This window comes from Lithobates pipiens, unplaced genomic scaffold (assembly GCF_037356315.1).
Source record: "Lithobates pipiens isolate NorthernLeopardFrog02 unplaced genomic scaffold, aLitPip1_a1.2 Scaffold_8, whole genome shotgun sequence".
Classification (NCBI taxonomy): domain Eukaryota; kingdom Metazoa; phylum Chordata; class Amphibia; order Anura; family Ranidae; genus Lithobates; species Lithobates pipiens.
The window spans coordinates 65,159,856-65,174,717 of NW_027507903.1; the positions used below are offsets into that span (position 1 = coordinate 65,159,856).

The 14,862-nt window shown below is 42.4% G+C and overlaps 1 protein-coding gene across 1 annotated transcript in view; it reads right to left on the reverse strand.

The window, feature by feature from the left end:
- Nucleotides 1-14,862, reverse strand: part of GALK2 (galactokinase 2) — a 314,350-nt gene that overhangs the window by 205,152 nt on the left and 94,336 nt on the right. The window contains exon 5 of the mRNA XM_077473446.1: nucleotides 13,582-13,728. Within this exon, the coding sequence (XP_077329572.1) occupies nucleotides 13,582-13,728 (147 nt within the window). The remainder of the gene's footprint in view (nucleotides 1-13,581; nucleotides 13,729-14,862) is intronic.

The window sequence follows — 14,862 nt, forward strand, 5'->3', positions numbered from 1 at the left end:
GAACTTATTCCCTCTGCAGAAGAGGCGCTTGAGAGGGAATATGATTTCAATTTATAAATACCAGGCTGGTGACCCTGCAATAGGGATAGAACCTTTTTGTGGAAGGGAGATTAACAAGACACTTGGCCACGCATTAAAATTAGAAGAAAAGAGGTTTAAGCTTAAACTACATAGAGGGTTCTTTACTGTAAGAGTGGCAAGGATGTGGAATTCCCTTCCACAGGCAGTGGTCTCATGGGGGGTATTGATAGTTTAAAAAAAACTATTTGATAAGCACCTGAACAACTGCAACATACAGGGATATACAATGTAATACTGACATATAATCACACACATAGGTTGGACTTGATGGACTTGTGTCTTTTATCAACCTCACCTACTAATATATATATATATATATATATATATATATATATACATACACACACACACACACACACACACACACAGTGCCTTGCAAAAGTATTCGGCCCCCTTGAACTTTTCAACCTTTTGCCACATTTCAGGCTTCAAACATAAGGATATAACATTTTTATTTTTTGTGAAGAATTACCAACAAGTGCGACACAATTGTGAAGTGGAACGAAATCTATTGGCTTTTTGAAACTTTTTTAATGAATAAAAAAATGAAAAGTGGGGCGTGCAAAATTATTCGGCCCCCTTGCGTTAATACTTTGTAGAGCCACCTTTTGCTGCGATTACAGCTGCAAGTCGCTTGGGGTATATCTCTATCAGTTTTGCACATCGCGAGACTGAAATTCTTGCCCATTCTTCCTTGCAAAACAGCTCAAGCTCAGTGAGGTTGGATGGAGAGCGTTTGTGAACAGCAGTTTTCAGCTCTTTCCACAGATTCTTGATTGGATTCAGGTCTGGACTTTGACTTGGCCATTCTAACACCTGGATATGTTTATTTGTGAACCATTCCTTTGTAGATTTTGCTGTATGTTTGGGATCATTGTCTTGTTGGAAGACAAATCTCCGTCCCAGTTTCAGGTCTTTTGCAGACTCCAACAGGTTTTCATCCAGAATGGTCCTGTATTTGGCTGCATCCATCTTCCCCTCAATTTTAACCATCTTCCCTGTCCCTGCTGAAGAAAAGCAGGCCCAAACCATGATGCTGCCACCACCATGTTTGACAGTGGGGATGGTGTGTTGAGGGTGATGAGCTGTGTTGCTTTTACGCCAAACATATAGTTTTGCATTGTGGGCAAAAAGTTTGATTTTGGTTTCATCTGACCAGAGCACCTTCTTCCACATGTTTGGTGTGTCTCCCAGGTGGCTTGTGGCAAACTTTAGACAAGACTTTTTATGGATATCTTTGAGAAATGGCTTTCTTCTTGCCACTCTTCCAAAGGCCAGATTTGTGCAGTGTACGACTGATTGTTGTCCTATGGACAGACTCTCCCACCTCAGCTGTAGTTCTCTGCAGTTCATCCAGAGTGATCATGGGCCTCTTGGCTGCATCTCTGATCAGTCTTCTCCTTGTCTGAGCTGAAAGTTTAGAGGGACGGCCAGGTCTTGGTAGATTTGCAGTGGTCTGATACTCCTTCCATTTCAAAATGATCGCTTGCACAGTGCTCCTTGGGATGTTTAAAGCTTGGGAAATCTTTTTGTATCCAAATCCGGCTTTAAACTTCTCCACAACAGTATTACGTACCTGCCTGGTGTGTTCCTTGGTCTTCATGATGCTCTCTGCGCTTTCAACAGAACCCTGAGACTATCACAGAGCAGGTGCATTTATACAGACTTGATTACACACAGGTGGATTCTATTTATCACCATCAGTCATTTAGGAGAACATTGGATCATTCAGAGGTCCTCGCTGAACTTCTGGAGTGAGTTTGCTGCACTGAAAGTAAAGGGGCCGAATAATTTTGCACGCACCACTTTTCAGTTTTTTATTTGCTAAAAAAGTTTAAAATATCCAATAGATTTCGTTCCACTTCACAATTGTGTCCCACTTGTTGGTGATTCTTCACAAAAAATTAAAATTTTATATCTTTATGTTTGAAGCCTGAAATGTGGCAAAAGGTTGAAAAGTTCAAGGGGGCCGAATACTTTCGCAAGGCACTGTGTGTGTATATATATATATATATATATATATATATATATATATATATATATATATATATATATATATATATATATATATATATATATATATATATATATATATACATACACACACACACACACACACACACAAATATACACATATACATACACACATATATATATATATATATACATATGTGTGTGTATATGTGTGTGTGTATGTATATGTGTATATTTGTATGTGTGTGTGTGTGTGTGTGTAAATTATATATATATATATATATATACATACATATATATATATATACACACACACATACACACACACACACACACACACAATTTATTCATCAGTTTAGGCCTATATATTCTTCTACATATTTTTGACAAAATATTTTTTTAGAAAATCACAATAGGCGTATATTGATTGGTCTGTGCGAAAGTTATGGTGTCTACAAACTAAATGAGTCACAATTTTGTGTGTTTTTTCTTATTTTCAAATGATCATAATATATGATATGGGCACCAACATCAGAAATCAAGATGGCATTCCCAAAAAACAGAGGGTAACATCACTATTCTACACTCACACACCAAGAACCACCAAATATCACAAAATAAATGAAAAAGAATAACTCCTAACTAATGTAATTCCACCAACTATATGTCCAAAGAAATGCAGTATTTATGTGTAGGAGGGTTTCACACGTGGCAGCAATGTGGTTAACAGGTTAGCACTTCTGCCTAGCAGCACTGAGGTTCTTGGATTGAATCCCAAACATGTCACTTCATGTAGAGAAGTTGTCTGTTGTACCTATGTTGTTAAACAAAACTCCTGACTCAGGTTCTTGCATAAATCATGTCTAAATGTAGTATTTATGTGTAGAAGGATTACACCACCGTTGCAAATCGTTTCAAATGTTTTCTATGGGCAAGAACTATAATTAGCCCTAACATTTGCCCACCAGCACTAATTGCAGTCTCTTACCAAACCTAAACCCACAAAATGACAGCTATTTATCTCTCAGCATGCTGACAATAATCAACCATAACCAGCCTTCAAAAGAGATGGCATATGCAGAAACAGGTTGTTCACTGTCTCTTTGGCCTTCCACAGTATCTACATTGATTAACTTCTTGCACCCCTGGGACTTAGGACAGTTTGACACCACACAGATGCAGCCTACAAACACGTGGCAGCACAGTGGCTAACAGGTTAGCACTTCTGCCTAGCAGCACTGAGGTTCCTGGTTCAAATCGCAATCCTGCTCCCTGGCTAGAGGTTTCTATGCTCTTCCTCTGTTGTGTTGTAAAAGATTATTTTTCACCAGTGATGACATTTTTGATGGGTTTCACATACAAAAACAACCCTCCTCTGATGGCCCGCCCTTCTGTCCGCTTCCATGGCACCCATTTCATATATAACTATTTAGAGTGGCCACCGGATGGTGTCATCCGGTGACCCCGCCCCCTTGTGACATCATGGACCCATCATGTCCCGGTGAAGTCACAGGGGGCTGGGGGCTCTTAATGACGTCATCCACCCCATTTCAGCATCAGAGGAGGTTATTTTTTTAGATTTTCAGCGGGTCAGCAGGGGGAGCGGAGGGAGAAGAATAAGACCGGAGGATAAAGCAGGCGAAGAAGTCGAGGGAAGAAGCAGGGGAAGAAGAACGGAGGAAGAAGCCGGGGAAGGTAGAAGGCCCGGAGGAAGAAGCTGGGTAAGGAGAAGACATTTTTCATAAAGGACTTGTCAAAAACTGGTTATTGTCTTTTTTCACACTACACTACTTTTTTTGGTGAATGGGCAGGGGTACAATGTACCCCAAACTCATTCACACGGGGGGTGGGATCTGGGGGCCCCCTTGTTAAAGAGGGCTTCCAGATTTCGATAAGCCTACCACCAGCAGATGCTGACAGCCACCAGCCAGGGTTGTTGGGAAGAGGCCCTTGGCCTCATTGTTTTAAAAACATTTTTTTTGCATTGATACATGTCCCCCAGGGAGTAACCCAGGTCTCCATACACTTTTTATGGTCAATAATTTGCATAAAAGCCTTCAATGAGGACATTTTGCAGGTTCGAGCCTCATTGACTTCAACAATTCCCGCATATGCTGATGTGACAGGCATGTTCGCCACGCTTTCCATTTGCATTTCCGCCCAGTTGAAGTCTTAATTTACTTTAATTGGGCACTATAAAATGTAGAGCGCCCATACTTGCCGGGAATCTTGGTGAATGACCCCCTATATGTTTTTTTTTTGCACTTTATGAATTGTATGCAATTTTATTAAAAGTATACAGCATCTATTTGTTTTAATATTATTCATTGTACATTTTTAGTTACTGTTGCACCATTTACTGGAGTATAGCGTCCACACTTAAATTCTTAAACAGTTAAATTAGCAGATTTTAAGAGAGCAACTTAGGGCTAAGCCTATATTCCATCCATAATGGCAATGATTTTTCAAGTTGCAGTTGCAGACAGCTGGAGGAAGTGTGTAGTTAAGCTTCAGGTCCTGCTCAATCATTTGTTTTACATATATCTAATGCAATGACAACATTGTTTGCACTCTACTAATTTTACATTTTGTTGTTTTAAGAGTTGAGCTTGAAGGATATCAATCAGTTTCCTGGCAGGCTCATACAAATAACTTAGACTTCCAACCCACTTTTGTTTAAACATGTATCAGATCTCGGGCTTGAATAACCATAAATCTTTCTGGAACTAAGATATTAACCTATTGGCGACAATGACAGCAGAACAAGGGTTACTGATCGCAGCATGTAAGATGAAAAAGCTGAAGGACTGTGGTTTTGGCTGTGTACTATACCTAGCATTTCAATATAACCACTTTCTCAGCTATGTCTGATTCAGAAGCTGCATAAGGGCAAGGATGCTAATATCTTGAGTTCTAAGCAGAATGGTATACCATGGGGGTCATATGGCCCGCATGTACACTACATAAAAGAAAAGCAACATTAACAGTTTGGTATGATGCTTGGTATGCCAAAAACGTAAAACTCCTCTTTCAGGTGTTCCCTTTTAATATAATTTTATCATGCGTGGTGTATTTAAAGTGGTTCTAGAGGCTGAAGGTGTTTTACCTTTATGCATTCTATACAAGTAAAAAACCTTCAGTATGCAGCTCCCCCCCGACCCCTTCCTAATACTTACCCGACCCCGATCGCAATCCAGCGATGTGGATGAGAGCAGTTGCTCTCCTGGGTCTCTGATGATGGAGCCGAGCCCCGTTCTGTGTGTCTAATGGAATATACAGAAAGGGCACAAGCAGCTTGCTATGGGGGCACTGGGAGAAGAGGAGGGGCCAGGAGCACCAGTGGGGCCCCCAGAAGGAAAGGATCGATACCACTCTGTGCAAAACCATTGCACAGAGCAGGTAAATATAATATTTGTATTTAAAAAAAAAAACAACAAAAAAACTTTAATATCAAATTAACAGTGTAGGATTTACTTTATCTGTGCAAGGGAATCACAAGTTTTACCATGGAATATTCCATCCCATAAAGCCAATCTGAATTGTTAGGATTCTGGCCTAAAAGCAAACCTGTTTAACAACTGCTTAAATAATGGCACTGGTCATCTTTATGTGCCAATACTTGTACCATCCTGACTCTTCACTCTTTCACTTTGTTAAAGCCAGTCAAACAGCACCCCTTATCCCAGCATTTAATTAAATTCTAGGACTGACATGCAGCAGAGGGAGTGCCTCACCAACGTGCCTGTTTTGTCAGGTCACCTGCAATGCAATTTCTAGTCCACAGTTGGAAGATGCATAATAGCACAAGGACAGAGATGCAAGCACAACTTGTAGTAGAAAGTAATGACATTATTGCACTGGAGCAGAATTTATATTGCTAAGGCTCCAATCACATTGGCGATTAAGGGCTGTGCAAATTGTAGTGGTAGTTCCTTCTGCGACTCTCAGCAGGTAGGTGTGGCCACCGTCCCCATTCACTATAATGATAGGTCGCCAGCGGCTGCAGCTATTCTCTGCTCTGTGTGCAGCCAGTGATTACCTGTGGTGATCGCTGCTAGATACACACAAAGTGCGTAGTGACCTACCCTGCTGAGAGCTGCTGACAGATGCTAAGACCCCTTTCACACTGGGGCACTTTGCAGACGCTAGAGCGCTAAAAAAATAGCTCCTGAAAAGCAACCTGAAACAGCCGAGGGCTTTCACACTGGAGCATTGCGCTTGCAGAATGCTACAAAAAACTCCTGAAAGCAGCATCTTTGGAGCGGTGTATACACCGCTCCTGCTAAGCATTTAGCAGCAAACGTTCACCGCTCGCTGCTAAATGCTTATTTCATCCAGGCAGGCGTTTCATGAAAATAAAATTAGCTTTTCATAGAAAGCATTAGACTGCTTTGCCGCGTTCCATCTGTTTGTTAAAATGATGTTGACATGACTTGCATAATAGGCACATATCTAATAACATTGTACTTTCAATTAAAGGCTCCATACACTACCTTTGCCATTGTCAAAAAAATTATTATTTATTATTATTGTTGTATACACCGCTCCTTCACTGCTCCTGCCCATTGAACTCAATGGGGCAGCGTGGCTATACCGCCGGCAAAGCACTGCTGCATTGGTGCTTTGTAGTCAGTTTTAACTCTTTTTCGGCCGCTAGCGGGGGTTAAAACTGCCCTGCTAGCAGCCGAATAGCAAGGCTAAAGTGGTACTAAAAATAGCACAGTTTTGCCCACCGGCGCCCGCACCAACCCAGTGTTAAAAGGGGCTTAAAGGAATTGTAGGTATATTTTGTAGCGACCCTAGTCACAAGTGTGAATGCAGCCTTATTCAATCATGAGTTGAGTAAGAATTTTCTAAGGCCTCATTTACAATTATGTTTGAGGAGGGTAAAAAAACGTGCAGCTGAGCTGTGTTTTATCACCAAGAGGGAAAAGTAAAAGGGAAATCTTCCTCTGTCCTAACCGTCCCCACCACGGCTGTAATCTTCTGGCGCTGTGAGGGTTAATACAACTAAAGGGCTGTCAGGAGCTCTCCTGAAGAGAGCATGACTATGCCCATCCTTACCTGCTAGATCCACCATATATTCACTACAGCTTCTATGAATGGGGAACAGTGGATGACTGATAGCTCCTACGGCTTCTATGAATGGCGGATATGGAAGAAAGGGCAGGTATAGTCAAGCTCTCTTGATGAGAGTGGCCTGGCAGGCCTTTAGTTATAATAACTGCACAAGAGAAACATCATACGGACTATAAATTATGTTCCTTGTGTGTGTTTTTTTTTTATGTTTTTAAAGCTTAGGCTTTAACAGTCCCTCAATTTTCACAGTTGTGAAAGGTCTCAGACTAAAACAACTTACGTTTATAGTTCTATATATATAGTTCAGAACTGCAACATTTCAGCAATTAAGTAGTTAGTAACAAATCAAAATAAAAAAATAAAACTGCAATTACATATGTTTTGACATAGACATTTACAGGAAATATGTGTGTCAGCTTCTTGTTCTTTGAAGCTCAGAATGTCTGCATTCTAAAATGATCCTGAAAGGGTATACTCACTTGTAGCAAAAGGAAACCAAACAATTAAAGGATTATCTAGAGACACAACAACATTAAAATAAAACTCCTTTGTGCTGATTGTTGGGCACTATTACATGTTGTCAAAGAGAGAGATAAAGCAAATAGATCCACCCCTCTCACAAAACAGGAACAAGGAGTGTATCTATTTGCTGCACTCTCATTCCAAAGAGACGTTTAAAAAGATCAAGTGACATAATCGCCCCAAAAAACTAGGTCAAAGTAATATTATAACCCCTGCAGGACTACACTTATTTCCTCACTCGCTGCTAAATGCTTATGTCATCCAGGCAGGTGTTTCATGAAAATAAAATTAGCTTTTCATAGAAAGCATTGGACTGCTTTGTCACGTTCCATCCGTTTGTTAAAATGATGTTGGCATGACTTGCATAATAGACACATACCTAATAACATTGTACTTTCAATTAAAGGCTCCATACACCACCTTCACCATTGTTTGAAAAAATATTATTATGAGCCCATTACTTATTAATTCAGTAGTATAAATGCTATACCTTTGCCCACATGAATTAAGATTCTGCCATGGTCTGCCTAGCCTAAAACTCTAGGTAGGCCTAGCTACATTGGACCAGTTTGGGACAAGGTATGCATATTTCATAGCTTATGGAATTGCTGTGAAAGTGGACAATCATCGCAGTAGTCAGTGCTACTCCAGCGACCACCATGTTCTTCCGTATCCTGTGCCAAGTGGCTTCCTCACTGCATAATGACCTAATGGGGTTGGTTTGGAACTGCCACCATTCACAGAAACGCCTTATGAGTACAAGACGTTCTCTGATCGTCACAGGACCCAGAAAATTGCAGCAATCATAGTAGTAGCACTGGCTACTATAGTGATTTTTAGGTTTCCACTGTGGTTCATCAGCAATGAGATATGCATGTGTACATTGGTCCAAGCTTGACCAATGTAACTGTGCGATTAAGATCATAACTGGAGATCAGCTTTAAAACCTTACTATCCTTTACAGCCAAGGAAGCTAACCACGAGTTGCAGAAAATAAATTTACACGATTCCCCCATCAACACAGACAGTGCCAACAGGGGAATCCCTCCTGCCGAGCCATTGTCTGCTCCAGGCAGGGGGCGTTGCTGGCCAGGGCTAGCCAGCCCTGCAGGGAAAAAAAGACTAGTGATTATTGCTAGTGGCTATAGCAGCCACAAGCCATAATTGTAAGAGAATCCAGAAGGCTGATTGTACCCAAGTTGCTTGAACGATCAACTTGGTACATTCAGCCTGTTGATTAACCGTTCAAATCTTGGCCAGTTCCTGCTGAACCAGCCGAGTCTCTAACCGTGTATGGCCAGCCTTAGTCTCTGTTTGCATGATACTGCACGTGATCAGTTATGACACCAGCCATTTTCTGGCTTGAGAGTCTGGTTGGGAGAGTAAAGCCACTGGGACAGTTATCATTCAAAGCATGCCTTGAATGTAACTGTTTGAGACACTGTTAAGTTGATGGGTTTAGTTCCGCTTTAACTTTTTTGCTAAAATTAACCAAAATGGAGGCCACCTACATCACTACATTTAAATGAAATTCAAAACCGCACTGCTATCTACATGAATTAGACTTAAAAGACAATATTCATCATTTCAATATAAAGTTCAATCAATTTAAAATATAAAATTCAAAGTAATCCGATTACGACGAAATGCGTTGAGGTATGGCTTACGAGCCCTTACGGCACTTCCGGTGACATCACATCCAGTTGGTGGAATGCACACCACTTCTGGGATCAGAGCGGTGGAGGCCATCTTCCCCCTATACAAGCTGTATTCACCTAGTGCCAGTTTATAAAGGCACTGTTATAAGTGAGGGGATCACTTTGTATTGTATATTTTGCATAAAATGAACATGCACTTTACATTGCGAGCATCGTTATACTGTCACCTTTTACTGGACTGTTTGTTATTATTGGTGTTGTATAACAGTATATTTATGCTTTACATCAAAATTATGAATGTGGTCTTTTAAGTCTAATTCATGTAGATAGCAGCGTGGTTTTCAATTTCACCTAAATGTTTGATGTTTGTGTTTCTAGGGTTAACTGCGGCAGCTACAAATAATTAATTTTGACTATTTTTTTCACTTATATTATTCCAAAGTGCAAGGTAATATTTTTCATATTGGTTCACTACATCATCACTAACTGACCATCCAAGGACCTGCACAGGAAAAAGTACACAAAAGTACTGTTCTGTTCTCTACAAGTCCCAGTAATCAACAGAATTTAGGATTCAATAATACATTCCTAAAGAGGTTTTCCACTTTTCAACTTAAGACTGTCAAAAAAAGGGTAAATATCTACGGGCACAGCTTCTGTGCTGATCAGTAGATGACTACTCTACAACCACAGTGTACATACAGTGGTGTGAAAAAGTGTTTGCCCCCTTCCTCATTTCCTGTTCCTTTGCATGTTTGTCACACTTAAGTGTTTCGGAACATCAAACCAATTTAAACAATAGTCAAGGACAACACAAGTAAACACAAAATGCAATTTGTAAATGAAGGTGTTTATTATTAAAGGTGAAAAAAAATCCAAACCCTCACGGCCCTGTGTGAAAAAGTGATTGCCCCCTAAACCTAATAACTGGTTGGGCCACCCTTAGCAGCAACAACTGCAACCAAGCGTTTGCGATAACGTGCAATGAGGCTTTTACAGCGTCCTGGAGGAATTTTGGCCCACTCATCTTTGCAGAATTGTCCTAATTCAGTTACATTAGAGGGTTTTCGAGCATGAACGGCCTTTTTAAGGTCATACCACAACATCTCAATAGGATTCAGGTCAGGACTTTGGCTAGGCCACTCCAAAGTCTTCATTTTGTTTTTCTTCAGCCATTCGGTGGTGGACTTGCTGGTGTGTTTAGGATCATTGTCCTGCTGCAGAACCCAAGTTCGTTTCAGCTTGAGTACACGAACAGATGGTCGGACATTCTCCTTCAGGATCTCTTGGTAGACAGCAGAATTCATAGTTCCTTTTATCACGGCAAGTCTTCCAGGTCCTGAAGCAGCAAGACAGCCCCAGACCATCACACTACCACCACCATATTTTACTGTTGGTATAATGTTCTTTTTATGAAATGCAGTGTTCCTTCTACGCCAGATATACTTGGACACACACCTTCCAAAGAGTTCCACTTTTGTCTCATCGGTCCACAGAATGTTGTCCCAAAAGTCTTGGGGATCATCAAGATGTGTTGTGGAGAAATTGAGACAAGCTTTGATGTTCTTTTTGCTCAGCAGTGGTTTTCTCCTTGGAACTCTGCCATGCAGGCCATTTTTGCCCAGTCTTTTCCTGATGGTGGAGGCATGAACGCTGACCTTAACTGAGGCAAGTGAGGCCTGCAGTTCCTTGGACGTTGTTGTGGGGTCTTTTGTGACCTCTTGGATGAGTTGTCGCTGCGCTCTTGGGGTAATTTTGGGCGGCCGGCCACTCCTGGGAAGGTTTACCACTGTTCCATGTCTTCGCCATTTGTGGATAATGGCTCTCACTGTGGTTCGCTGGATTCCCAAAGCTTTGGAAATGGCTTTATAACCCTTTTCAGACTGATAGATCTCAATTACTTTCTTTCTCAATTGTTCCTGAATTTCTTTGGGTCTCGGCATGATGTGTAGCTTTTAAGGATCTTCTGGTGGACCTTACTGTGTCAAGCAGCTCCTATTTAAGTGATGCCTTGATTGTGAACAGGTGTGGCAATAATCAGGCCTGGGTGTGGCTAGAGAAATTGAACTCAGGTGTGGACAACCACAGTTATAGTATGTTTTAACAAGGGGGGCAATCACTTTTTCACACAGGGCCATGATGGTTTGGATTTTTTTTCACCTTTAATCATAAACACCTTCATTTACAAATTGCATTTTGTGTTTACTTGTGTTGTCCTTGACTATTGTTTAAATTGGTTTGATGTTCCGAAACACTTAAGTGTGACAAACATGCAAAGGAACAGGAAATAAGGAAGGGGGCAAACACTTTTTCACACCACTGTATATGGGTCAAAATTTGTCCAATGCCTGTTAAACTGAATACATTTTGATCCATCTATGGGCAGCTTACATACAGATGCTTACTTATAGCCTGTGATCAAACATGCTATGATTGCAGTATTGCACCTAACAGCACATCTTCACCCATGACCAACACCTTAGATATTGGCAAAAAAACTGAGTTACTCCTGGTAGGAGGAGGGGTTATATAGGGAGGCAACTTCCTGTTTAGGGTGTGCCAGTGTCCATCACCTGAAGGTGGCCTATAACCCATTAATTACTTAAGGCTCTGTGTCCCATGATGTACGATGAAGAAAAGGTAGAGATGTTTAGACTGATAGTCTGCAGTGGAAAGTTCAGCCGGCCGCCTCTCCATTCAGAAGCGAGGATCGGGGGTGCCATGTCACTTTAGCATGTGAAAGGCCTCCCCGACCACGGCAATGGTAACGGGCCCTTTGTGGTCTGCCTGGGGGGACCTGGCGCCGGGGATCTCCAGAGACGGGCACCGTAAGACAGTTAGATATTAGAATCAGATATATTTCAGCAAAGATAAAAAGGTCCAGCAGTTCCGAAGTGTAACATAAGGGGAAGGTATCTGTTCCTTTGCGGACGATGTGATGGAATGGATGGCCCCACTTGTAGGCAAGGCCCTTTTCGCTTAGAGCATCCAGGAGAAAAGGTTTTTCTGGAAACATCCAGAAAAAGGTGGACAGCTTCGCCATCAAACTCCAGGACTCCCAATCTCCAAGCCAGCTGTAGTATGTCCTCCTTGAGGATTAAAGTGTAAGCAGCAAAGGACATCCCTGGGTCTGTCTGATGAATCTGATCTTGGGCCCAGGGTTCTGTGAACTCTGTCAATGATGACCTCAAAGTCTGGCAAGCAGTCCAGATAACGATTAAAAATATTGCCCACTGTCGAGCGCAGTTCTGATTGTGGGACAGATTCTGGAACCCCCCTTAACCGTATATTCTGCCGGCGACTGTGATTCTCCAGGTTGTCAAGGAGTAAGTGCAGTTGGACAACTTGATCATTGAGATTGTAAGGTTTGCACAGAAAGACATTACACCCTGTTCCTGCTCCACTGCGGTAACCCAGGTGTCCAGTTCAGACACTTCCTGTTTGAGAGTTTGTACTTCACCCTTTAAAGCAGTCTCCAAGGGACTCAAAGTCTGCTCTAGTGAGGAGCTGCTGTAGAAATACTGTAGAATGCCCATAGCCTGTGCTCAGAATTGGTGGTGAGAGGGAGACCAGGGGACCGAGGTGGGCTACCGAGGGTACTCACTGTAACTTGGTGTGGAGGCATCAGTACTTGCTCTGCAGTGTGCTCTGGGCTGCAGCACAGAGCGCTGGGTGGTGTAGGAGCTGGTGAAGAAGCAATGTGCTCCAAGCTGAGCAGTTCCTCCTCCATGTCTGCAGAGACCGTCAGCGATCTGGATAGGCAGGGAGAAAGATCACTGGGGGGGGGTGAGTAAGGCAGTATTGTGTGGCCATTGTTGCCGGAGACCAGGCACTGTGGATTCCCCTGTTGTGACCGAGGCTGCAGAGCAGGCTGGCGCCATCTTGGGAGCTACCAGCGTGGAGGTCATCAGCTGTGGAGGCCACAGAAAGTGATCCAGGGTGTAGGCTGAGGCAGCGGGATGTCAGTCAGGCTTCCTGGACACCCGAGGGACCTGTTGGGCGCCGCTAATGTGGGGTAAGTTAATGGTAGTTGGCTGCAGGTGACCCGCCGGACAGGAGCTCTTTAAAAGATGCGTCTTCATGCCACCATTCCGAGACCACTCCCACCAGTTAAGATATTTTAATGCATTACCTTTAAGAAGACAATTAGGTGCATTATAGAAGTACTAACAGTAGTTTGTTTGTCCCTCTTAGTTCACATGACCTAATACTACACAAGATATTTCTTTTAGTCCTCCAAACCAAATACATTAGATGAATCACTTACCTTTGACAGATTCTTCCCATTTGCTACAAGAGTAGCAAGCCCAGCGCAACACACCAAAGCACTTGAGCTTGATAAGCCAGAACTTGCTGGAATGGTTCCATCCACCAAACAATTCATTCCAGCTGGGCTGTTCAGATTGAAGTGGTCCTAGGAAAAAAGCCACATAATAAAACACAGGTCCAAAGAGGGAATCAGTACACTTTAAGCCATATAAAGCAAATACACAAATATGAAAAACCTATATTATTTATTTGACAACAAATTTCTAAACTGGCTTATGAATCAAGCACTTAAAGTGTTACTAAACCCAGGACCCTGCATCCACTTTATCTGGTCTTCCACAGTACATGGAAAAGCAATTATTTTAGTAACTATAAACTGCTAAATACCTTTTCTCATCAGCAGTATATAGCCGTCTTGTGACTTCAATGCGTATCTGGCTAAAGCTTGTAAGAGGAGTTTTGATTCTCCTCTGACTGTCCTATCAAGCTCCAGGGCCCCTGATCCTCTGTATGAACAGTGCTGATTGGCCCTGTGCTGATCACATGCACCCTCCTAAGAAAGAAAAGGACTGGAGACAGTAGAAGGGGAGGATCAGAGAAGACAGGATCAAACAGCCTTTTTACACAATGCTTTACTGCATATACAGACTGATTTTACTGTTGAGGTTTAGTAACAAGGAGCGTGGCCTGGAGCTTAATGGCGTAGGACGTGCAGAGTGAGAGCTCCGTCTGAGACTACATCCTTTTTTGCCCATCCTTGCGGGGAAAACCTACTAATCTACCCTACAACGTGGATTACAGTGCCGACTCTCTCTACAGTCTATATGTCGCCTCCAAAGCGGTCCTCGGAGGCTGCGGCCAAGCTTGCAAGATACCGCCATGACGGGCAAGGCAACGTGGAGGAAGATGGCGCCGGCCCCCCTCAGGCACCTGAGGAATCTTCTTCTAATGACACCGCTAAGATCCTTGAGGCAGTCTCTGTTTGCCAGACCACGCTCACGTCAAAAATAGAAGAAGTCAAGGTTGACATTTCACTTATCCGGCAGGACATCCAGAAGCTACGGGACAGAGTTTCCGACACTGAACACAGGGTGGGCCGCGTGGAGGTGGACATTACCCCCTTACAGATAACCACTGAGCAACTCCAACATCAACTTAGCGTTGTCCTGCATAAACAGGTTTAGTAACACTTTAAGTTATCCCTGTGACATCCCCTCTCCCAGTATGTTCTGTCAGCATACAAGTATGTAGTCTAAATGGCTTCATCTGCAAATACTGG